General features: G+C 44.4%; 1 protein-coding gene and 1 long non-coding RNA gene across 7 annotated transcripts in view; one reads left to right on the top strand and one right to left on the bottom strand.

Moving 5' to 3' along the window:
* Positions 1-14,092, bottom strand: part of LOC131459316 (uncharacterized) — a 233,381-nt gene that overhangs the window by 41,163 nt on the left and 178,126 nt on the right. Inside the window, exon 6 of the long non-coding RNA XR_009240235.1 lies at positions 3,123-3,272. This is a non-coding gene — a long non-coding RNA (uncharacterized LOC131459316). The remainder of the gene's footprint in view (positions 1-3,122; positions 3,273-14,092) is intronic.
* The window catches only part of sox6 (SRY-box transcription factor 6), a 122,828-nt gene that overhangs the window by 39,004 nt on the left and 69,732 nt on the right, over positions 1-14,092 (top strand). For 5 of the 6 annotated variants that reach the window (XM_058629007.1, XM_058629008.1, XM_058629004.1 and 2 more), the window contains 2 exons: positions 5,141-5,381; positions 7,526-7,736. In XM_058629007.1, coding sequence (XP_058484990.1) covers positions 5,148-5,381; positions 7,526-7,736 — 445 coding nt within the window. In that variant the 5' untranslated portion in view covers positions 5,141-5,147. The remainder of the gene's footprint in view (positions 1-5,140; positions 5,382-7,525; positions 7,737-14,092) is intronic. The other variant, XM_058629006.1, reaches the window with a different exon arrangement.

Below are 14,092 nucleotides of genomic sequence, written 5' to 3'. Positions count from 1 at the left end.
CTAAACGGTGGATTCCGTGTCAATGCTCCTCCAGCTGCGAGCTGTCAGGTAGTAATATCTCATTATGGCAGGTGAAGAACCCTGAGGAACCCTACCACGACACCTGTTAGAACAGGAGGAACCCCTGAAGGGAATCACACAGATGAATTTTCTCTCCCTCACCGATTCTTCCTCTGTCTTGCACACACACGTGCTCACACACACACACACGAGCGCGGTTAAAAGGCTCCCAACACATTTCTTTTTTTCTTCTGTCTGTGCTGTGGATAACACCGTTTACTCTCAAGGTTATTGCCATTGTTTGGAAATAGATTAAATGAAGGAAAAGCCAGTGTTTTTAGCTAATGGCAGAACAGAGCCGTCATTGCACCTTTCTTAATTGGCTCTAAGTGTTATGCCAACTGTTCTTTTTATGTCTGCAGATATCTGCCTAAAGACCAAACTTGAATAACACTCTTACTTGTAATAATGAATATATTTGCCGGCCTTTTGGTTGCTTTATGATTCTCTCTCCTTTGTCAGCATGTAACTGCAGAGGGAGTAAACTCCCTCCCTCCCTCCCTCCCTCCAGTGAAACTTCATATGAAAACTTGAAGGTGCAGAAGTCGTCAGCACGGAGACAAGTGGGCATGTGTGTGTGTGTGTGGGGGGGGGATCGAGTGGTGGTTGGGGGAAGAGTTGGAGTAGAGTTACAGATCACCATTGTCTATAAAAGGTAAACAGTGTGACAGAGCAGATACAGTGGGTGAAAGTCCGTCAGACCCTTTTATGACGCGGGAGGAAACGGGATAGCCGAGGACACATGGTGCCGCAGTCACAAGACCCCCCCAAAGATGAGCAGCGCACAACGCACAATTAAGCGGAGGTTGTTTTGCACGATGATGAAACATTATCGCGGGGAACAATTCATGACTCAAAGCATTCCAGGCCACATGAGCCCGCGGCTGGAGAACCTCGCTCTTAATCCTTCAAATGTGCACAATATTGTCAGCTATATATAGACCCTCTCTTCTCACTGACCCTCCCTCATCGCTGCCCCAAGTCTTCAAAGTCACTGGGGCTTTGTCTTTGAGTGAGTAGCGAGGGAGCGGCGTTTCATGCACTTATTGATTACCCTGGTTTGTTAGCACTCCATTGTTGTTGTGTAATCAAGCATGAAGGAGGGCGGCTTGTCCGGGATTTACGAGCGACTTATTCGGTTGGCCGTATTTTGACTGTGTAGCGTATATGAAAGCACATTTCGGGGGGCTTATCTCTCAGAGAAACGGACTCAATTATTAATGAGAGTTATTTCAACAGCAGCTGAGTTGCACAAACAGGCCTGTTTTGCTTATTTTGGAGGGCCAGAGCTGTAAATGTTATTCTCTGAAAGGAAAACAGGATTAGATTCCACAAGCATAGGTGGCAAACCCACATTCAGCTGATTTCTGCTCCTCATCAGATGTCTTTGTTGTGTCTATGCAGATCACAGCCCCGTTAGATCTCCGAGGATTAAAATACCGTACAGTATTTTCAGAGAATTATTGCCGCACCTCTCCCTTTCCCTTTCAATAATATGAGGTAGTATTGTATGGGGCTTGTCAGAGGTGGGGGAGGAGCAGGGGGAGGGTTCTCCACACTCTTTAGCTGCCTGAGCGCAGCCCTCCCAGCACTGCTAATAAATTATTAACTCCTGCTGACAAATACTGTTATGGAGCCTGCTGCAGATCTGTTGCATTCTTTAACAAGATTGCTGTAGACACATGTTACAGGGGGACGGAGTCTCCACTGCACGGCTCCCTCTTTTCCCCTTCTCTCACTCACGCCTCAGCAGTTTTGACTGATGGCTGGAGACCGGAGTAAGAGTGCCTGAGAGACTGAATATTTTAGTGGTAAAATAATACCACTTGACTTGACTGTGTAATACAAAAGCAGTGCTTTGTATGACACGAGTGCTTTGTTTCACTCTCACACTCCGCGGAGGACGAGGTGCTCGGCGGAGCTGGAGGCTCCAGCTTTTTGGGAGCATGAATAAAAAATATGTCAGAATCTACCGTATATGCGCCCGAACCGCGCTCTCCCACTTACACACACACACACACACACACAGCCTCTCTTCAAACCCCACTTCTGCCCCCTCTTTTTTTTACCATTACACACATCCTCTAAACTCTGCTCTGACTTTTGGTTTTCAATTAACAGTACCCAATTTTGAGATCACTTTCTACTTGATGTAATTACAGGAAACAATTTGATGGCTGATTAAAATTGAGAGCCTCGTCCCACTAAAGACACATTTGGCAACACATGCAGGCACTGAGGCTAAAGGAGAGAGAGGGGGAGGGGGGGGGGCCTGGCTGACAGACAGGTGAACAGACAGACAGTCAGTCAGACATGGTTCTCATAGTCCTGCCATCTACCTGACTCACGAGGTTTGTTTGCGCAGCTGCCGAAGCACACGAGATTAACTCAGGCGGCCATTGTTTAGGTCAGCCTTCACTGTCCACGCCGATGTGTGTGCGTGACGGCGCATTAGAGAAATACAGGCTTTTTTTTTTTTATTTAAATAAACTGAAAAAAAATTAATAAAAAAAAATCACTACATGTCAGCTTTACTTGAGCGTCGCCGCGACACCGTGACATATTTAGAGCAAACGTCCAGGAGAAGTGAGGTCTTGTGGTGGAAACCGGAATTACAGATCACAAAGCCAATGTTGTCTTTAAGGAATTTATAAAAGCCTTTACAAAGGGACCATAATTGCAGCAGCGTGTACGTCAAAGTCCTGCACAGAAGAACTGGCACAGTTAGCATGTGCGTAAGCTTTAAAGATCCAGCGTGTTACATTTAGGCTTTACTGACAGACACTGAATACCATGCCCATAAGTGTGTTTGTCCAAGTGTATAATTGCATTAAAATAAAAAGGGTTTGGTGTTTGGTTTGCCTTAAGTACTTTACTAACTCAACTTCAGGGAAGGACCTTGCTGTATGGAGGCCACCATCTTCAACACCGCGACAGACAAACCAGCCCGAGCACGCATTTAGGCTTTTATAAAGCGCGAGCTTACGAACAAAAAAAAGAGAAAAAGTTCCATAGTAAATCAAACGCGACAAAGGCAGAGTTGTGAAAGAGTGATTACATACCTTTTGTGTGTGGAGGCCACTGTAATTTCCACACGGACGAGAGAGGGGAGTTCTTCTTTTGTGGCAATCTGCGGTCTCGCCATTAGATGTCACCAATGCTCACACGGTGGACCTTTAAACAAAGGCCAAGTTGTCATCTGCCCACACACGCTGGCACAAGAGAGGAAAGAAGAAAGGAATGTGTGAAACGAGAAGGTCAACCTGTTTTGTGTGTGTGTGTGTGTGTGTGTGTGTGTGGCAGATAAAAGCAGGTACATTTTGCAGATAAGAAGAAACACACGGATATTTAATTAGAATAAAAGTATATAATTCTATTCTATCTGCCCCTGCCCCTCCCTTTTATCATAACATGATAAAAAGAACAAAACGTTCAGCTTGATTCAGTCATTTGCAAAGTATAACGACACCTGCAGTTTCAGATATTAAGGAAGCAGAGAATTGTCCAAAGAAAAACACTGATGCTTGTGGGTTCAGAACAACACGTATTCGGAGTAGCTTGTAATTTGCTATACCTTCCTTTTTATTTCTCTTTTAAACATGTTGAGTTGTGTGTGTGTGTGTGTGTACACACACGTGGACAATACACCTCACATAACAGATTTCCTTGAGGAAGACCAAGAACTTTTAGACCCAAAGACCTTGTTCATTTTTTTTTAAGGAAAGGAAAAAGGACGTTATCTATTCAGTGCTCCACTCTTAACAGGAAGTGCAAGGACATGATCACACCACAGCCTGCCTAAACCTTGATAGTATCTGCTCTCAGTATGGGGGGGGGGGGGGGTACTGGGCAGATGGTGATCAGCTGTGAAATGTACGACAAGAAGGACCTTGAGCATTTTGTCGCACTGACGCCATACCTTCACATGCCCGACTCTCATCTTCCTCAGTCGCACTCGCACAGAACGAGCGAGGAGTAATCAAAGAAATCCAAAGTAATCACATCCTCAGTTTCAGTGGTCAATGTCCTGAAATGGTTGAGGAAAATAAGCAGAATAACGGCTCGGGGAAAAAGCGGATTAGGAGTTAAATATGCCGTGGCTCTGTCTTCCCACTTCACATCAGGAGGAAGGCCATATTATCCCCTTTTAAATTTAATACCAAATGTGTAATTAGATTTACTGGCACTGTGTTTAATTTCATTCATTGTAGCACACAGCATGCGTGCAGCCTCATTAATTGTGAGAAGAAAAACACACACACACACACACACACCAGGAATTGCTTGTATGAATTCTGCAGTGAAAAAAAAAAAAAGAGTATGCTTGTAAAAGGAGAAGAAATAAATTAGAATTAACATGAGTTTTCTTTTGCACCTGATATGTCAAGTACACTCTTCACTGTAATATTCATGGAAACATGTGACATATTTGTGAATTGAATCCTCTGCTGTCAGCTTTTGATTTGTTTTTTTTTTGCTTGTTAGCCAGGGCAGCAATGTCTCACCAAAATGTTTTTTTTAAATAATTTGACTCATGAAAAAACAAATTAGACCTTATTTAGGAGAAAAATCAACTCACAGAGAAAATTAAAAGGTTTTTGGAGGACAAAAGCCAGTCAAATTTAATTAATTACTTAGGTCGCTTAGTTATATCTAAAAAGAATATTATCAGCATATCTTTGCCTTTCTACAAGGCATCGTTCTTGTTTCTATCAGTATGTCAGTCCTGCTACCTGGCTGACCTACTGCCTGAGGAACTGTCTTGGGGTTTGGGCCAGGACCCAAACAGGCATAGTTCCAGGCCCTGGATCAAACAATCCATCTGCATTAAACACGGGATTAGGGACCCCGGGACCCCGTGGCCTGCTCCAAACTCCACAGGCCATATCAACGACAAACAGTCAGATGCAGCGTTGAGTCCATTCAGCAATATCTGCTCAGGTGCACCACTTCTAATCCAGTCACCGCTGTGTCACAACCTTGAGTGGAAATACTCAAGGAAACAGCGTTTCTTTTTCAGGTACTCTTTATATCACTCCTTCCCTTTCTTGACTTTGTTCTCTTTCTCTTCTCGTCACAGCAGAGTCATGTCTTCCAAGCAAGCCACCTCCCCTTTTGCCTCCGTGGTCGATGGGGATGACGCCATGAGTCAGGAACACTTGCCCTGGGAGAAAGAGGAGAGCGCCGAGGCCCACGGCACGCCACAGCTGCCCCTGCACAGTCTGCTCCACGGGAAGGCCCATCCCGACGACGTGCAGCAGCTCAGCAGTGTACCGCCGGAGAGCGACTGGGACAGCCTGGTGTCAGCACAGCAGCGCATGGTGAGACATGTGACTCACTCCATCACTGAGCTCCTGCCTCAGTCAAGATCCGAGCTTAGGAGGCGCTCACACACATTGAATTCTGCAAAACGCTAAACCATCCGTTATTATTTGGTCAATAAGTGGATTCAAGCTTCAATAAAGCGACTGAGCCTCGTGTGCGTCCTGTCGCTCACGTTCTCGCTGCTATAAAACCATCACGTCTTGTCCTCGGAGCACGCGTGTTGTTTTTATTGTTGCGTACGAGCCACATCTGCAGCCAAATCCCAGATGTTGTACATTCTAAGTGTGGAGCTGCTTTGATGTGAGCGGAGCGACGAAGAGCGCGGGCACTTGTGGGCCATAGACACGGGAGGCAGGTGGTTGTCTGTGACAGACGGGTGGGAGGTAAAGAGACCCCGAGGGCCTCTGAAGTAGCGCTGCAGTTGGCCACCGAGAACCTTAACACACACACACACACACCGTAGCAGACTGGTCCTCATGACTCTGGAGTGTGACAGTGAAGGTAAATTGGCAGACGTGGGACTGCTCAGGTGTCCTTGTCATCCGCGGCACATTACAGGATCAGGGATTTCAGCAAAATAAGAATAACATTTCAGTCATAAAGTGATAAATACACCTGTGACAAAAATCAGTCATATTGATTTTGAACATCTTTAGAAAGTGAATCCTCTGCAAAGTTTGGAGTCTGCAACGTAAGGAGCGTAAATCTCTCAACGCGGATTTGGAAGTTACCGAATACGCGGAATAATGGGGTTGAAAGAGCGAGGATGCACGAGAAAGGGGGAAGAGAGAGGATAGGTAAAATGTAGGAGGGCATGAAGAGAAAGAGAAGAAAAGGGAAAGGCATAAGGAGAAAGGAATGAGAGTGTTGTCTTTGCTGATTACCTGACTCCACTGCTGTGCCATGCGTCTGTGTGGGCTGTGCCCTGAACCCGCGCCAACTGATTAACCCAGCACTGCTACACTCCCCTCAAGCACTCTCCACTGTCTCTGCCACACTGCATAATCATCCAACACAGCGCTGGGAGGTGCAGAGTAGGCCGGCCGGTCGTGCCACCCTGGCGCTTGGTACCAGATCATTCTACACACACACACACACACACACACAGGGCGCAGATCTGCCTGAGGCTCGACATGCCACGCAGGGATGAGAAATTGGCACTGTCAACATTCCTGTCCAGTCTCTTGCATTCCTATCTTTTTTTATTTTTTTTATTTTTTAGGATTGTCAGGAGCTCCACGCATGCCTCTATCCTTAAATCTTGCTCTATTACATGCCGTTATCACACTGGTGTTGGCTACACTCGTGTCGTATTTATTCTCCGCCGTGCAGAGGGGTTGAAGTTTAAACTGTTCCCCTGTTAGAGGCTGCAAACTCCCGGCTGTTTAGCTACCTTCTGCATTCTCAGACTCCAAAAACCATAATTAACACCACCTTCTGTCAGACACAGCCCTCCGCCGTGGTGTGTGTCTGCGTGTGTGCGGAGTTCTCGCTCCCTCTCTGTCCCTCCCTCCCTCCCTCCCTCCCTCCCCCTGCAGCTCTCCCCCGTTCTTCTCCTTCATGTCTCTGTTTGTGCACAGGGAGCACTCAGCCAGTCAGTCACAGACAGGACCCTTTAGTTAAATACTAAACCATACACAGGTGGGACTGAAAAACAACAACAGCTTGAGACAGGACACAGATTTACGACGGCTCGAGGCACTCAGCTGAGAATAGGTCTCCACCAGAAAATGAAGAAATTACACAGCAGTCACCCCAACACAAATGCACACTCAAAAGCAATTTGAGAAATTACAGTCGGGAGGTTTCTCTGTGTCATCTATGCAGATGAAAAGTACTGTAACGCCTGAGCACATTATGGATATGCCCTCTGAAAGTGCACCTCATCATTTCATCTCAATCTTTCCTTTGTCGTATCTCATTTCCCTGCGCCGCGAGCTCGGTCGCGGATACAGAGGTGGCTGCGTTGAAAGCTGCGGAGGAGCCATTTGATATGGCCAAATTGTGTCTGAGCTGCAAACACCCAGCAATCACCGGCATTTGAATGGAAAACTGTCAAAAAGCTCAATGGAGCCTCGACAGAACACATGTATCACCCTTATCGTCAAATACAAATAACAACTTCTGTTTGTCTTTGCAGGAATCCGACAGCAATAAAGTATGCTCCCTGTACTCCTTCCGGAACAATTCTACTTCCCCACATAAGCCAGAGGAGGGGGCCCGGGAGCGAAGTGACCTGCTGAGCGGATCAGCGTTTGGAACGCCGGAGCGCCGCAAAGGAAGCTTGGCAGATGTAGTGGACACGCTGAAGCAGAAGAAGATGGAGGAGATGACAAAGACAGAGCAAGACGGTACGACTCTCTCTCTCTCTCTCTCTCTGTGTGTGTGTGTGTGCACCTTTTTTCCTCCCTAAGTACGCCCGATTGTCCCAAATTTCCCCACTTTCTCTTTCTAATTTTCTGGTTTCCTGACTGTCCGCCCCCCTCTCTCTCTTGTATCTCGCCATCTCGCTCGCTCGCTCGCGCAGGAACACACACGCCGGGAATACTGACGCTACAGTGTTTCCAGTTTGTTCTGAACCTCTTCCAACGTGACAAAGACTGTGTGGCAGCGCACCTCGGCATAAGTGTGGTCTCCCCTCTGTGCCAAGGCAAACTCTTTGACTATAAAACTCACAGTGCTGACCCGATGCCAGGAACATTACCTCTTCTTTATTCACAGGACATTTTTCTCACTCTGCACAGTGGTTCATCAAAGTTTGCTGCACACAAACAACCCCAGTCTTTCTTTTTCGGAGTCTACCTGTCAAATGTGACTAATGAATTCACACCATTCAGCACAGCGTGAAGATTTCAGCGCTTATAATATATATATATATATATATATGTATATTTTCCTGTTAGTTGCAGAGAAAGTAAATAATAAGATAACAGTGTTAGGTCTCTGTCATATCTGTATCACCCCGCTCGACTCTCCCTCCCACAGCCTGCAGTCTATCAAGAGTGTGGCAGAAAAACAAATATTTGAAAGTGCTGCTGAAACACATCCCCCTTCTTAATTAGGGCTGTAGTAATATAACTACATCCAATCAAATGTTAAACCCCCCTGGGAATGCATGTGTCTCATTTAGTGTCTGGGGGGCTCTTAGCTTAAGCACTTCATCAGATGAATAAATTAGACCTCTGTTAGCCTAAAAATAATTTGCCACTTCTTTTTTTAAGTGTTCGCCGGGTGATCTTTGTATCGGAAGCGGATAATCATTTAGCCACATTGTGACGTGGGGAGGGATTGTTTTATTGTGTCGTTTAGACATTGTTTCCCGCGGGATTCTTAAGATTTATTCAATAACTTATGAAAAGAATGAATTGATTGAACAGGTGTTTCTTGGAAACGGCTGTGTCACCTGTTCAAAATAAACAAAACAGACAGAAACATTATATTATCAACTCATGTTTTTAATCCCTAAATGCCAACTGAGACTATTAATACACAAAATACACAAGACTGAATTTCCAAAGGCCTTTTATGAATAAAAAAAAAATACTAATATATACTATTATTGCCATAAAATCGATTTTGCCACCAATACTTTGTTTTACACCAAGGAAACGATTATAATAGTAATAATAATAATAACAGTACTATATTTAATGTGTCTCGCTTCTCGTGGAGTTGATTTTCAGGGCAAGGTTGCCAGTGCTCTTTGTAGCAGCAGCAGCGGCTGTTATGGTAATGAGCCCCAGCTGGTGAAGGCTGGTTGTTGCAGTAATTTAAATGGTCAAGTGCAGCTTGTAATCCAGGGCCGTATGTTAGTGCAGGGCGTAGAGGGTGCTTTAGAGTGCCATACAGCTGTTTTAATCTCCTGTTAATAATAGAGAGTCGGTCTGCCTCATGCACTGTGCATCATCGCCACCAAAATAAACTCCCTTGTTGCAGGAAATTAGTTTCTGAGCAGGGAACACGGCAGGAGACAAGAGGCTCACAAAGTTCAGTTCACTGTCCCCAAGCTGCAGGAACTGAGAGATACTCTGTTCTTGAGAGCTCTCGACAGAACTTCAGCGGTGATGATCAGTGATTACTGTAAAATGGAGGGAGAGGGACTCTTAGAAACTGTCAAAGGAAAAAAAAACCCTCCGAGAAACGTCTGAGAAAATCCTCATCTCACGTCATTGTTTATGGAGTGAGACACAGTTGGAAATTGAAAAAGGGCAGGATTATCCTATTAAAGTAAACACAAGAAGGTTGGAAAAGTCATTTGTTGTCTTAATGATGTTGCTAATGTGCCGCGAGCAACAGATGAGCTAAATATAAGCATGACAACTGCTGCGTCTAATTCTGCTGCTTTGGTGCCTGCCTGGTCGGGAACATTGACGTCCTCAGAGACTCCAAACCATCTGCTACCATTCTTCTCTGGATTTCCTTGTCTGGTCGAGAAAGTTCACTGACCTGATGCGCTGAGTGTAAACGCAGCGACAGCGATTTCACAGGGGAAACTAAAGGTTTCTAACTTTACGTGGAAGATTCAACTTAACTTAAAGTGACACAGGTAAAAAAAAAAAGTTTCCTGGACACTAAATCCAAATTAGACCCAAACCAGACAGTTGCTCTATTTTCTTCAGTCTAAACCTGAGCTGCATGGTTACTGTTCTTTTCCCCTATTTACGCACACATACAATGTAAATGACCATCAGTATGAAATAAAAATATATCATCAAGTGCCAAAAAATGATGTCATAGTGCGATACAAGTAAACAGAAACAGGTACATTTTCAGGCTTGATTCCACAGGTGTTTTCAGAATAAAAGCCCCCTGGATTCCAACGTTCAAATTTCATTCCTAATCATTTTCAGGTGATCGTAGCCAGTATTTAGTACATTAGTAATTCTCATTACCAAGCAGTTACCTGAATAGATGGAATATAACTATAATATTACCTCCCAATTACCATATTATTACCGCGCTATCGCTGAAGTGTGATGTGAAGTGTTAGCCTGATTACAATTTTAAATGCAGCCTGACAGACGCGGGTCAGGTATCCATGCTTTAATTCAAATGTGTCATTATCTATCATCAGTACTTGTTAGAGTTGAGTATTTTGTTGAGTGGGACACTTTACAAGTCACTTTTCCCTGTTAACTGGACTGTATCCAATATAATTAGGACTCGGTTTCTCTGCTATTAATAATAGAAAAATAATAATATTATTAATACTCTGGGTATTGTCCAGTTTCTGCTCATTTATCATTTATTAAGGAAGTGCTCAGTATTGTAGGTATCACTCCTCCGTCCCTTCATCGCCATATATTTGTAGCCTTTCACCCTCTCTATCCTTCCACCCTTCCTCTCCATTTCTGGTCCTTAAAGTGCTTTAAGTGCTTGTGACTGTGCTAATGAATGAAAATGTTCTCCCAGCAGCAAGTGCCGCATTTAGCTGAATAGTCACCTTTGCTGTAAAAGCTCTATTAGGCCCAGTTGCCAGCAGGGCTAACGATTGTGCCCCATGTTTATTTACTAGGTATTGTAAATGCATTATTTATGGATAAGTCTCCAGACAGCACTTGTCAAGAGTTAAAAATGTCAGGATAAAGTATTGGGGCGGGCGGGGGCCGGGGGGGGGGGAGAAAGAAAAATAGCCACCATTATAAAACGCCAAGGTGACCTTGATTTGATTCACATGCAATTAGAACAGTTTTATATAATGCACTAAAGTATGAATCAATACCGCGCAAGTCAACACAGGAAATACTTTGTGTGTGGAGTCTTTATGGTCGTCCCTAAGACAAGGACGAGTAATTGGGTTGTAGCTTCCTGTCTTAGCTTTTAGGTATCAGCTCGCTGAGTCTCTGCCAGCAAAGCAAGCAGTGAATTGGATGCAGTTATGCTTTTTTTTTTTATTGACTGTTGTGATGAGTAGTTTTTTATCTCAATGGAACATTTGTGAGATGATTTCCGCCTATTGTTTTTCTTCTCCTTCCGCGTGTGTTTACTATTGCTGTCTGAGCAGCAATCACGGATTCACAGCCCAGGTCCCCGGATGCTGTTGAGACAACAGTGGTGCATGTGATTCGGGTTCATCCAGCCTGTGAACAGGTGTGATCTGAGGACGTCTGACACAGCTGCTGAACTGACAGTGGATCCTTTTTACGTAGAACCTATAAATATCAGTAACCCAACGTTTCCCCGGCTCTCGTGCAGAATAGAGAAACGCTCTCGCAAGGTCGGATTTACTGCGACTGGAATCAAATAAATCTTGATCTAAAAATGCCCTTCCTTAAGATACAGCTTCTTCTTTTTTTCGAGCGGTTAGAGGAGATACAGTGGCTGCTCAAGCAGAATGTTCAACACCTGGAGCCCTTTGACGGAGTCATGGCCAATTAGCTTAACAAAGGGGAGCCACACCACTATTCAACCAAACAGCACGCCATTTTTAATCTGAGGTGGAAAAGTATTTAATGACTGCACAGGAGAGAGCAGTGGCAGAAGCACTGCTTATGTCATAAATTGTGTCGGCACGACCTGCCACTGTGAATTGTGTTTGGGCAAATAGGGTTATGTGTGTATACTGTAGGTGTCAGAGGTCGCTTCCTCCTCCGCGCCACCGCCACCGCTCCTCTGTTGGTGAGTGTAATTCCCCCCTCGGTAAGGCTGTGCATTATCACTGTATAATGACAGTGTGCTAGGTTGAGTGTAGAGGAGTGATCAGCATTGTGTGCGCATGGCCCCCGGGTCATTATCCTCTATTACAACAGGCCGTGTAATGAGATTCAGGGGTGGGTGAAAGCTTGGGAAGAGAATGGGATCAGCTCTAAGCCTGTGGTCTGATTAGCACTGATGAACTCTTGACTCTGTTGTTAACACCGTCAGTGTCACAGGCTCACAGGCTGCAAGTCACACGCAAGATAAAGACTTTTTACTCTATTAAAATATCTAAACACTTTACTACACTACTATATCTAAATCCATAGAGATCTGTATTTGTGCTCAAGGCCAGGGATCATCGTATTTATCACCTTTTAAGGACGTCACCTCTGCTATAAGGACAAATCCCCTTTGAAAGACCACAGTGAATAAGCCACTATTTCCTTCTATAAGTTAATTCATTGCACTGTGTGTGTGTGTGTGTGTGTGTGTGTGTGTGTGTGTGTGTGTGTGTGTCGTTTCGCTGCCAAAGCTCTCACCGTAAAGTGCAAACGCAAACTACTTCCCAAAGTCATCAAACTGGTCTTTTGTTAGTGTTTTGATTGAGAGACTCCTGGCTGCAGAATGCACTTGCTGTGCATTGAAGTGTAGCATTTAAAATGATTTTAAAAGGATTTCTTAGTGAGATTATTATGTTTCTTGGTATAATTTTGCACGTTATATGCATTATATTCCTCCCCTCTCCCCAAACAGACTGATGCACCTTCTTCCCCCCCTCCTTCAGTTCCCTCCCTTCTCCCCGTTTCCTCTCATCCCAGCTGCCATGTCATCTGGTTCTGCTTTATCCCACCTAATTAATAGGAATCTTTGTTATAATGATCTGTGCATGAGCCTCTGACTCTATGCATATGCAATGAGGGCTGGAGATCCAGTTGCCTTGATTGCAGATTTGGAGGCATTCTTCACTTCACACGTTGCTCTATACGCTGCCTCTGAGTGCAGCATCCTACCACACTGTGTGAGGCTGAAACACACACACACACACACACAGGCCAAACATCAGTCACAAACCTTCCTGTTTCCCTATTCCCTTAATAATCTGCTGTTTAATTTCTCAACGTGATTTAAAAAAAACCTTCTTGCAAATGATATATTTGATTAAATAACTCATGTTAAATAACTCAGTGAACATGTGTGCATCAGTCAGGACTTCCCTGTGTGTGTGTGTGTGTGTGTTCTCTCTCAGCCTGTGGCTCGGTGCACCGGCCCAGCGGAGCAGTGCTCTGGTCTGTCACTTTTGTTTGAATAGGTAATGTAGATCTGTTCAGGCTGAATAGACATGAGTTGGAATCGCTTGTTAAGACACATGATCAAAAGCGGCTCTCTGCTCTCTGCCAATCAACCCTCTTGTCACCCTGTGAAGCAGACGTTAAATAGATTTTTCGGCTGTACGCCGCGGGCAGGCTGCCAGCCTGACATGTGAACTTTCACAAAAAAAACAAAAAAAAAAAGATACCCTGCCCCTCACTCCTCCCTAATCTCACTTTCCCACCCTTTTCCTTGTTCTCCACTCTTTTACTTCCTTTTTTTCCCCCTCCCCTTTTATCATTTCCTCTCCCATCTTGTAACACTTACCTGGTGAAAAGATCAACATTTCTGTCTTACTACTAACTATTTCTGTTGCCTCTAATGTGATTTTCAACAAGTAAAGAAGCCAATTCTGAAAGAAATATGTTATAGATGACTATCAACACTTTATACATGTTATTTAAAAGAAAATAACACATTTGGAAAGTGCCTGCTGATTGGCCAATTGGTAAACGGGTCACTGGGACGACAACATTTAATCTGTGTTGGATTTTTGCTCTTAATTCATCCCTATGGGACATTTTTAGCATTTTTTCACCATAAAAACACCATTCTCTGTCCAATGTAAATATACTGAATAGCCACTGGGGCGCAAAATATCCACTTGAATTGAAATCTATGGGTAAATTAGCCTCAGTCACTAGTTTGGGGTCTTCTTCAGTTGAACACGATGTCAATTTTGTAAAAGTGTTGTGTTACC

This window comes from Solea solea, chromosome 5 (assembly GCF_958295425.1).
Source record: "Solea solea chromosome 5, fSolSol10.1, whole genome shotgun sequence".
NCBI classification, from domain to species: Eukaryota; Metazoa; Chordata; class Actinopteri; order Pleuronectiformes; family Soleidae; genus Solea; species Solea solea.
The sequence above is the reverse complement of the archived record's forward strand: the minus strand, read 5'-3'. Positions and strand labels throughout refer to the sequence as shown.